Source organism: Oncorhynchus tshawytscha, linkage group LG26 (assembly GCF_018296145.1).
Source record: "Oncorhynchus tshawytscha isolate Ot180627B linkage group LG26, Otsh_v2.0, whole genome shotgun sequence".
Taxonomy (NCBI): Eukaryota; Metazoa; Chordata; class Actinopteri; order Salmoniformes; family Salmonidae; genus Oncorhynchus; species Oncorhynchus tshawytscha.
In genome coordinates, this window is record NC_056454.1 from 28,591,062 (window position 1) to 28,603,149 (window position 12,088).

General features: G+C 43.2%; 1 protein-coding gene across 1 annotated transcript; it reads right to left on the reverse strand.

Annotated features, from left to right (window-relative positions):
* Positions 1–3,493: 3,493 nt before the first annotated feature.
* Positions 3,494–11,593, reverse strand: LOC112225499 (macrophage receptor MARCO). Its single transcript, XM_024389514.2, has 14 exons — positions 11,434–11,593; positions 10,039–10,140; positions 9,608–9,898; positions 8,993–9,019; positions 8,819–8,872; positions 7,688–7,768; positions 7,436–7,468; positions 5,994–6,071; positions 5,508–5,552; positions 5,199–5,288; positions 4,914–4,958; positions 4,708–4,782; positions 4,273–4,437; positions 3,494–4,084 (listed from the first exon to the last, which is right to left on the reverse strand). Exons 1-14 carry the CDS (start codon positions 11,549–11,551, stop codon positions 3,954–3,956), a joined length of 1,335 nt encoding a protein of 444 aa, XP_024245282.1. The 5' UTR covers positions 11,552–11,593; the 3' UTR covers positions 3,494–3,953.
* Positions 11,594–12,088: the final 495 nt, after the last annotated feature.

Genomic DNA, 12,088 nt, shown 5'->3' on the forward strand with positions numbered 1-12,088 from the left:
GAGAAAGAAAATGATCGATGATTTGTCTTCTGGACTACGCTGTGTTGCGGTGCGGCAGGGGCGTCCAGCTGGCCTCGATCCACGGACGCCGTCCTGTCACGGAGTGGACACACCGACAGCGTAGCCAACAGCAAACGTCACCCCTCAGCACTCCCCATGCTGACAGCCTATTGTTCAAAAGTTGAGGGAAACTGCCACTTTTATGAAATCGAGGAGGGTTACAGTTTCATGCAGTCTTATAACCAAATACTTCCCCAATTTTCTTGCAAGTGTCCTTTGTCAGTGTTAACTCGGTCATACGATTAGCACATAAATGAAACTAACAAAATGTTAGGCTTTAATGGTTCTTTAATGGCAAACACAAAGAAAGACTTTCCAAACATGCTCAGTGAGAATACTGGAGCAGAACACAATCCAATGGGCATGAAACCAAATTCCTGAAGGGCACTCAGGGAGAAAGGTGTGAGAATACAGAGTTGTGGATCAAATGCTCCGGCATGCAGTGTGCCAAATTGAATGATGATGAGGGCACTTCAGGCACTAAATGGAATAAAAACACAGAAAGAAGTGTCTGGCCTTGGCTGGAGTGCTGCCTGCTCTAGTGAAAAACACTGACACACCATAATAAACAAGGTCAAAAGCTGTCAGGAGAGGTTACCTAAAAACCCACCACCATAATAGCCTTTTCTTTTCACTGCTGTTTAGGCAGAGAGTCACGTCAAGGTAAACCAGCAAACAATGGTCTTAACCCTTGACAGGAATTTCTGCTGTTGAATACAATGTGTCTCATGAGGAACACTGGGAATTTACAGTTGAAGTCGGAAGTTTACATACACTTAGGTTAAAGTCCATAAATCTTGTTTTTCAACCACTCCACAAACTTCTTGTTAACAAACTATAGTTTTGGCAAGTCGGTTAGGACATTACTTTGTGCATGACACAAGTAATTTTTCCAACAATTATTTACAGACAGATTATTTCACTTATAATTCACTGTATCACAAATCCAGTGGGTTGGAACTTTACATACACTAAGTTGACTGTGCTGTTAAACAGCTTGGAAAATTCCAGAAAATTATGTCATGGCTTTACAAGTTTTTGATAGGCTAATTGACATAATTTGAGTCAATTGGAGGTGTACTTGTGGATGTATTTCAAGGCCTACCTTCAAACTCAGTGCCTCTTTGCTTGACATCATGGGAAAATCAAAAGAAATCAGCCAAGACCTCAGAATTTTTTTTTTGTAGACCTCCACAAGTCTGGTTCATCTGTGGGAGCAATTTCGAAATGCCTGAAGGTACCACGTTCACCTCTACAAACAATAGTACGCAAGTATAAACACCATGCGACCAGGCAGCTGTCATACCACTCAGGAAGTATCTATATCCATAGAAAAACGAGTCCTATATCGACATAACCTGGAAGGCCGCTGAGCAAGTAAGAAGCCACTGCTCCAAAACCGCCATAAAAAGACAGACTACGGTTTGCAACTGCACATGGGGACAAAGATCGTACTTTTTGGAGAAATGCCCTCTGGTCTGATGAAACAAAAATACAACTGTTTGGCCATAATGACCATCGTTATGTTTGGAGGAAAAAGGGGAACGTTTGCAAGCCAAAGAACACCATCCCAACCGTGAAGCGCGGGGGTGGAAGCATCATGATGTAGGGGTGCTTTGCTGCAGGAGGGACTGCTGCACTTCACAAAATAGATGGCATCATGAGGTAGGAAAATCACAGCCTCTTCACTGTTGACGTTGAGACTGGTGTTTTGCAGGTACTATTTATTGAAGCTGCCAGTTGAGGACTTGTGAAGCGTCTGTTTCTCAAACTAGACACTCTAATGTACTTGTCCTCTTGCTCAGTTGTGCACCGGGGCCTCCCACTTTTTATATTCTGGTTATTGCCAGTTTGCGCTGTTCTGTGAAGGGAGTAGTACACAGTGTTGTACGAGATCTTCAGGTTCTTGGCAATTTCTCGCATGGAATAGAATTAATTTCTCAGAACAAGAAAAGCCTGACGAGTTTCAGAAGAAAGGTCTTTGTTTCTGGCCATTTTGAGCCTGTAATCGAACCCACAAATGCTGATGCTCCGGATACTCAACTAGTCTAAAGAAGGCCAGGTGTATTGCTTCTTTAATCATGACAACAGTTTTCAGTTGTGCTAACATAACTGCAAAAGGGTTTTCTAATGATCAATTAGCCTTTTAAAATTATAAACTTGGATTAGCTAACACAACGTTGCATTGGAACACAGGAGTGATGGTTGCTGATAATGGGCCTCTGTAGATATTCCATAAAAAAATAGTATTTTACAACATGAACAATGTCTACACTGTATTTCTGATCAATTTGATGTTATTTTAATAGCACATATTGAGACATCTCTATACAGTAGGGCCATGGTAGTAATAGGCAGTAATGTGTTATGAATATTTGTCTAAACGTCTGTGCTGCTCATAGTCTCTGACTGCTCTGAGGTGGCTGAGTTCACACAGGTCAGGAGAACAGGGAGGTCACGCTCATTACCCTTTCTGTCACTGCCCGCCCCCTCCTCTTTCCCTCTCTCCCTTCCTTCCTCCCTCCCTCCGCTCCTATCATTTATTTATCTGCGCCAGACCTCAAATACATTCGGTGGTTCAGGGGTCAGGGAACGGGCCGGGGCGACCCCGGTTTCGACTGGCTAATGAACGAGGGAGACAGACCCCCTCATGTTTATTTCCCAGCTTTGCTGAGAGCAGGAGTCCCGGGAGAGACAGAGACAAGGCTGCTGAATGATAATCAGCACTTTGTGTTTTAATATGCCTGGTCCCCCGGCATATGGATGGAGAGATGGAAGGATGAGGAGAGAAGCGAGCCACTTATAGGAGGGCTGATGGTGGTGCCTAAGGAAGTGACTCAGGTTCGCGTCCCCTGAAAGGGAATGGTCGTAGACGAATGAGCTGTGAATCAAATGCTCTGTCGCTCCCCTGAAAGCAGGTGGCTGTTTCTGTCTTACACTAAGAGCACCTCATTCTACAATACAGACCATTTCATTTTCACAAGACATTGCTTAACTGGGCAGCAAATGAAAGTGTTGGCATATGTTGAATGTGAAACATTTTGTTTCACACTGAATAGTTTCTTATTGCAAAGTGAAAAGCCCTATGTCACAAACTATTAGCCATTTTCTAGATCACGGGACCCAAATGTGCTTGGATACATTTATTTAATCATTTGGACACCAGCCCAAGATAATATTTACACTCAAGTTATTTTGGTCCCTTAACTTCACTTCATCTAATGTAACATGACTGACTGGCTGTGTCATGTAGAAGTGTTGACCCCAATTCTGTATGTCTGTCAGGAAGGAGGTGCTTGTCCTTCAGACGGACCTTTAACCATGCTTGTCTAAGCAGAATGATGTCTTGGTGTGTTTGTGTGTATGTGTAGGCGAAAGTAGATGTCACACAGCATTTCACAACATTTAAACAAACTGCATCTGACTCATTTTGTCTGATTTTTCACTGTTTTACTTCAAACTGATGAAACTGGTTTACAAAATGCCATTCAGTTTTTTCTGTATAAACTTTCATCCAATATATTATTATAAGTTAGCTTCATGTTAGTTAAATGCCATGTTGATTGAAATGCCTATTAATGTTGTTTTCTGTATAAACTTTCATCCAGGGTACTATTATATTATCAGAAGTTAGCTTCATGTTAGTTAAATGCCATGTTGATTGAAATGCCTATTAATGTTGTTTTAATAAGATGAGACAAAGTAGATGCATCAAGTGTGTGTGTGTGTGTGTGTGTGTGTGTGTGTGTGTGTGTGTGTGTGTGTGTGTGTGTGTGTGTGTGTGTGTGTGTGTGTGTGTGTGTGTGTGTGTGTGTGTGTGTGTGTCTCTATGCATCTCTCCTCCAGTCTTTTTGATGGAGTCCAGGAGTCTCTCTTTTGGATCCAGGACACACTCACACACACTGCACCCCAGCGTCCTCATTGTGTTGACAATTGTTGATGCCCATGCCGTTGTGGGGGCAGTCAAACACACTGGCCTCTGTGCCTGTGCAGCGCAGGTCATCAAACCAGATCTTACCCACTCCTAAAAGAATCACAACAGAATCCACAGGCCAAGTCCAGGAGATTCAACAATGAACAATGAGCAATTCATGAATATATATAGAGTAAAACAAAACTCAACCAGGAAAGGATCTCTATACATCCTCAGTAGGAACAAACAGACAAAACCAAATGGAGGATCTATGGAAGTGATAAGGTTCTTGGACTCACCGGGGCTTGCCGTGAAGACTGCAGAGGCTCTTTGGTACCCCAGCGTCTTGCAGAGCACCGTCCCATCCACTGTGTCGAAGCTGTCGTCACACACCGTACCCCACTGCCCCAACCACATCACCTCCACTCTCCCACGAGTAACCCCACCAACAATACGCACATTCGCTGTCACCAGAGAGAGAGACATTTGAAAATACCTTATACATGCAAATGATTGAAAATGAACTGTACTGTATTCCAGGCCCATTAGTCCAATGATTATTCACATAAATATTTAGTTAAATGAATACATATGATATTTACATACAGTATATATTTTACGTAAACAAATGCACACCAGCACATATATGTGTGTGTGTGTGTGTGTGTGTGTGTGTGTGTGTGTGTGTGTGTGTGTGTGTGTGTGTGTGTGCCTCCATAGGTCCACACACTTACCTGGTCCAGCTGCTCTTTCACCCTTTTCTCCACGTGGACCTTGACTTCCAGGACTTCCCTGCAACCCTGGAAGACCTAGGACATGCAGAAGTTAAAATTAAACACACACACACACACAATCTCGCACGGATGCACAAACACACAAATTAAACACACTCACACGCCATCACGCATGCACGCACACACACACACACAGACGCACACACCAGCAAGTCCTCTTGTTCCATTAACACCAGCAGGTCCTCTTGGTCCTGCGGAAGAAGAACAAGAGCTACAAATTTGTACAAAAAGTCATACATGACACTTCATATGACTATAATAGCACCTAACGTTAGGAGAATATAATAAAGATGGGAAAATGTAGACAATCTACATAACCTGTCGTTCTTGTAATCAGTCATTTGAAGGAGGGGATTTTACTCTATTACGCCCCTGATTGCTTCAGTACAAATTATGAGGCTCCTATAGCTCAGAGACAGGGTGAAATTCACCTTCAGGTCCTATGGGTCCAGGCTCTCCTGTCGGCCCTGTGTCACCCTTCAGACCACGGGCCCCTTTTACTCCATCACGCCCCTGAACTCCTGGAAGATTCACAGCACACTATGTCACACTCGCTCTACAATGTGGAGGCTATACAGTACACACAGCACACTATGTCACACTCGCTCTACAATGTGGAGGCTATACAGTACAGTAAAGACGAAAATCTGAAAAGATTTGCACCCAGTCACACACGCTAACATGTAAAGGCAACCTCAAGCTTGGCCTCATGAAACAGTTAAACATCAACAGTTATTTACCAGTGTCCCCTTTGGTTCCATTCTGGCCTGATATCCCTGGTAAACCTGTGAAGAGGTTGGAAGGTAAAGGTTAGAGGTGGCAACAAGAGTAAAGAGTAGACCAGGTTCAGCTTGTTGTTGAATAGTAAAAAATAGGTTGTTTAGAAGTAAGCACTTCAAATATGCAAATATGCACAGAGAAGTATATCTCTGTGTACAGTACGAAGGAAGTTAGAGTTAGTTTTGCGAGCCAATGATAACTAGCATTTGCACAATGACAGAAAATCTATGGGTATCTGCTAGCATGCTATTCCAGCCATTGTGATAGACTTCCAGTCATTGCGCTAACGCTGGTTAGCAATGGCTCACACATCTACCACAACTTACTTCATACTGGACACAGAGACATAAAAATGGTATCCACAAGTTCATCTGACACTGAGGAAGTAGATAAAGGGCCTCATTGCCAAAACCCCGAAGGATCCATTTAAGCCCTCCCAGACTCACCAATGTGACCCATATCCCCCTTTGGTCCCTGTGGTCCTGGCAGCCCAGGGGGTCCTGAACAATTAGTGGCTGCACTGTCTGTATGACACATAGTCAGAGTAACTGTATATATATATATATATACACACACACACACACACACACACACACACACACACACACACACACACACACACACACACACACACACACACACACACACACACACACACACACACACACACACACACAGACTATCCACTAAAGATAATCAAATACATGCACATTAAAACACTTAACACAGGGGAACTTCAACCCTTTTATACATCATATACATTTTCTCCGGCATCATAGCAGTGGCTACTTGTTGTGAAGTGGCTATGTTAAGAAAAATGTACTGTATTTGTGCTGAAGCAAGCAGAACTCCAAACTACCTTTGTTTATAGAATGCATTCACTCAGCACTTCTAATTTCAATTCAGAGGACATAAAATGGACAGATTTCACAATAACGATCTGCTGATATGGTTTCCGTATTAATGTGACAACAGGAACAGAAACTGAGAAGGCTGAAATGGAAATGGAACTACTGGATGAAAAGATCACAAGTTCATTTGTGCAAGTCATGATGACATCATATTTATGATAACTCATAATATAGGATAATATAAAAGATACATTTAGTGGGGAATATTTATATTTATGACTGTTAACCCCAAAAGTGGAGTTTGAGTGTATTGTCAGGAGTCAATCTCCTACCTATTCAAGGGTGGAAGGGAATAGATCCTTGTGCTCACCAGGCTGATAAGACTATTAACAGTGAGGGCGATTAAGTAAAAATATTCATTTCCTTTCATGGAGAGAAAGAATAGTATCTGCCTGGGCAGCAGCAGCAGTAGCTTTAACCATCTAACCTACACTTTTTAAAATGCATTAATGTCACCCCTCGAAAGCTTTTGAAGAGTCAGGGCTAGTTTTTCAGCTATAAAAAAAGCAAAGTCTTGGAGCAAGTTCAGCCAATCAAATATGAATCAAGAGCATATTTATTTTGATTGGGCTGTGGGACAACAAGTGCATGACACACATTTACTCTGTGACAGATGGGGTGAGAGCGGGGGAGAGAGGCGGAGTCAGAAGGAAAATGGGGGAATATTCAGTATTCCTGACACAATTAGCCTACTCCACCTGCAGACCCGGCCCTTGTGAAAATGTCAATAATTAATCTAGCCTCCAAATGTCTCTTAGACTAAAAGAGCTCACTAATACCACAGTACTTCAACCAAACTATGGTGAAATATTCCCAGCCTGTCCCCTAGGGAGCTGTATAAAGTTAGTGTTGATGCATGGGTAATTGTCGTGGTAAACAGTTAACTTATCCACCATGTTCTCCACAACTCTACTGCTTGAGTTCTATACCATGTTAGTACTACTGGACTGGTTCTATGTTAGTAATAATAGACTTACCGGGTCCTTGTGGTCCAGTGGCACCATCTTCACCTGAAACATTGACATGTTATAGAGTTGAGGTACTGAATGGAGATCAATAGTGATATAACCACAAGTGAACTCTGTGTGAGCGGGTGGATATGAGCATTAAGAACCACAGACTACTAAATGCATTGTTATGACATAAAAGATCAGTAATAATGTCACATTTCCTATTGGGGTTTAGATTGAGGTTAAGCTTTGATATCAAGTAGGAGTAAGGTGAATCACCTTTGGGTCCTGGTTCCCCTGGATTTCCCTTGGCACCAGTCTGGCCATCAACTCCAGGGTCTCCTTTTTGTCCTGTCTCACCTGGAACGCACAGTAAACCCTCTCACTATCTACTGTCTCACCTGGAACACACAGTAACCCTCTCACTATCTACTGTCTCACCTGGAACACAGTAACCCTCTCACTATCTACTGTCTCACCTGGAACACACAGTAACCCTCTCACTATCTACTGTCTCACCTGGAACACACAGTAACCCTCTCACTATCTACGGTCTCACCTGGAACACACAGTAACCCTCTCACTATCTACTGTCTCACCTGGAACACACAGTAACCCTCTCACTATCTACGGTCTCACCTGGAACACACAGTAACCCTCTCACTATCTACTGTCTCACCTGGAACACACAGTAACCCTCTCACTATCTACTGTCTCACGTGGAACACAGTAACCCTTTCACTATCTACTTATATACAAAAGCAAACCTTAAATGTTACTGAGTGAATTACGAATTACATCAAATCAGCTTTACATAGAACGGTCACAGATCACTTGACAGAGAAAGGTCTGTATGAAACATTATTGATATTGAGTCTGATGGATTCTTAATTTTTCTTTGATGAATTATGTTATTGTGAAAAATACAATCATTGGCTCGAAAAAAGGCACTTATCCATGTTAGCTGACTGAAACTGTCTGCCTGCTTACTAAACGGGAGTAGTTAGCATCCACTCTATAGTGTGATGAAGGATGGCATTTTGGTAGGACGACCTATTGGAAAACGCCTGACTCAGACTCTAATGATAATATGTTAGCTTGTGTGAAAGTCCATCCCTGATTGAGACTTCATACAGGGGTAAATGCATTGACTAAGCAGTGGGTTATTATGAAATGGAGAGGCAGGCAGATCATTCATCCTTCACTTTCTCTGATCCTGACTGGAGATGACAGGTCATCAGTTCATCATTACTGGACAGATGAGAAGCTAAATGCTAATGCTACATATTTCCTCTCCTACAACCCTCCAATGTGTGGTAGAGTTAGATTGGTGCTGAGCTAACATTGGTTGTTGCAGTGACACGGTGATGCCACTACAATGGAGCAATGTAGCACTTTAGGTGGACTCACCTGTGTCTCCCTTCTCCCCCCTCACACCAGTTGCCCCCCTCACACCAGGTGGACCTAGGGAAACCATAGCATCAAATGACATGGGAATTCCAAGCTTGTGGTGTAAGGGGCATTGATAGCTCTCTTACTCTCTTCTGTGGTTGTTGATTTTGCACTAAGGATGAGGGGACTTACCAATAGGTCCCTGTGGGCCTGGTGAAGCTGCAGTGCAAAAATAACCTGCATTATTACACCAGATACACTCTTGTATTTTTATTTTTATTTTGAATTTTACCCCCTTTTCTCTCCAATTTCGTGATATCCAATTGTTAGTAGTTACTATCTTGTCTCATCGCTACAACTCCCGTACGGGCTCGGGAGAGACGAAGGTCGAAAGCCATGCGTCCTCCGAAACACAACCCAACCAAGCCGCACTGCTTCTTAACACAGTGCGCATCCAACCCGGAAGCCAGCCGCACCAACGTGTCGGAGGAAACACCGTGCACCTGGCAACCTGGTTAGCACTCACCGCACCCGGCCCGCCACAGGAGTCGCTGGTGCGCGATGAGACAAGGACATCTCTACCTGCCAAGCCCTCCCTAACCCGGACGACGCTAGGCCAATTGTGCGTCGCCCCATGGACCTCCCAGTCGTGGCCGGCTGCGACAGAGCCTGACACTCTTGTATTTTATACTTTTCAAAGCATAATGACAAAATATGGGTGTATACCTACGTCCATGTGTAACCATATTTTATATAAAATGTCAAATCTATCAACCTGGACATCCTGCCATTTCTTACAGTAGCTACCTTTGAGGAATCTGAGTGTTTTCACTGTGTCCTGAAGGAGAGTGGTGCTTGCATTGACCACACCCAGGTCTGTCCTCAGCTGGCCCAGCTGTCCATCCTCCCCACATAGGCTGCTGACCTGGGCCTGTAACCTCCCCAGGTCTCCTCTGAGAGAGTTGGACTCCAGGCTGGTGTTTCTGGCCAGTGTTCGGAGGTCCTCCTCCTGGTTCATCCCCAGGGGGATGTGGATGTCGGTCAGCATCGTTGTCCTGGAGCCAGAGGAGGAGAAACAACTAGACTCCATCGAAAAGACTGGGGGAGAGGTGCACAGAGACATACAAATAGTGTCACTAATACAGTTCAGGATATAATGGGAAATCTAGTTTCTCCTTTACATTAGACAAATGTGCTTGAACCATTTTGGACATAAAACCAACCAATGGTTGATGTACCTTTGTAAAGGAGGAAGATATTCAGTGCAGTCAGAAGGACGAGGTAAACGACAATAACATTCTGACATCGCTGTGCTCCTCTGGCCTTGGCTGGTTTTAGATCTGAAACATGTTGACATGAACACAAACAACATTTATGCTACATTCCAAATGGGCCACTACCACCTACTCCCCTACGCACATGTCCAAGTCAAGCAGTGGGTTACTCTGGTAGAACGAGCTGATGTGATCCTCTCCTCTTTCTACTGATGTCTCCATGTTACTCCAAAGTGACAGACAACACCCCTGAGATCCTCATCAAGACCCTCTTATAACAACGCATCATTACGTAAAAAACATAAAACCCACCCATTTGACTCATAGTGGAAGTCATCTGATTTGGGGCTGAGGTTGCAAAAATGAGCTATATTGGCAGTGTTAATAGCAATCTGTAGAAAAAGGGAAGTAGCATGGGGTACTTACGTTTGGATTATCCTGACACTAAATTCTACATATCCTTCTAAGAATATCTGTTCCATTGCCTTTCACAGGAAGTACTGTTTCTCGAGAAGTATACCAAAAGTATACAAAAACGTTATCTTTCATTGAAAACTGCTACACAAAAGCATACAATCAATCATATTGCTTAAACCTATCCAATTCTTGTTCTGTCAAGGGGTAGGGATTACAGGTAGGGATTTAGAATTCAGATAAATGCATCCCTTGGAATATGGAGAAATGATCTCAACAAATCCACAGACATGGCTGCTCTCTTCTGGCCATTTCTCTATTTCTGCCTCAGTGTAGAAAGTCAGGCTGTTGAGCTTGGTTAATAGCACTCATCTACTGTAGGTTGCCACAGCAGGTGCGTCTGGCTAACGAACATAAAGTTAGAACTCAGTGCTGTCATCGGTCTCTGCACATGGCAAAATCTCTTTGGCTAGACTGGTTATTTTTTGCAGTGCACAGACAGTACTTCTACTTCTGTTTCATTCTCCACCAGCACTTTCAAATTGTGTGCACCATAGCAATCTTATCCCTCCCAGTTATGTTCTCACAAGGATTATCTCCCTTAAGAGTTTGAATGTAGTTACAATAAATTACCATGCACTGTATTGAAGATCTTCCAAGCCACTTTATAATGTAATAATATAATACATCCAGACAGTTTTATCCAAAGCCTCATGCTCTACCAACTGAGCTACCACGGATCACACTTTGCACCAATTCAAAGTGAATTGGGTAAAGAACATACTTTGAAATAAGAAAGGCCACATAGGCCCCTAGCACCAGGGGTGGAATATAAGAAAAATCACACAAATAGCTCACTACTGTTGAATCACCAGGTCTTTGGCGCAAGAAGAACTTAGGTGTTAAAATGTTGCCCCTGTGACCCCCAGGTCCACCCCTGCTTACCGCTGCTCTGGAAGGTGTACATGTCCGTCCTGCTCAGTTTCATGTCCAAGTCAAGCAGTGGGTTACTCTGGTAGAACGAGCTGATGTGATCCTCTCCTCTTTCTACTGATGTCTCCATGTTACTCCAAAGTGACAGACAACACCCCTGAGATCCTCATCAAGACCCTCTTATAACAACGCATCATTACGTAAAAAACATAAAACCCACCCATTTGACTCATAGTGGAAGTCATCTGATTTGGGGCTGAGGTTGCAAAAATGAGCTATATTGACAGTGTTAACAGCAATCTGTAGAAAAAGGGAAGTAGCATGGGGTACATACGTTTGGATTATCCTGACACTAAATTCTACATATCCTTCTAAGAATGTCTGTTCCATTGCCTTTCACAGGAAGTACTGTTTCTCGAGAAGTATACCAAAAGTATACAAAAACATCTTTCATTGAGAACTGCTACACAAAAGCATATAAGCAATGAAAACAACACTACATTACATTACATTACATCTCTCTCTCTCTCGCTCTCTCCCTGGTGGGGATCTCAGTGGGTCAAAGGTTATATAGGTTACTGTTGCCTTCTCTCTCCATCTCAACTCTTATTCCTTCCTTCTCCTTTCTTCCTTCAACTATTTTGTTGTCTCTCTCGTTCCCCCCCTC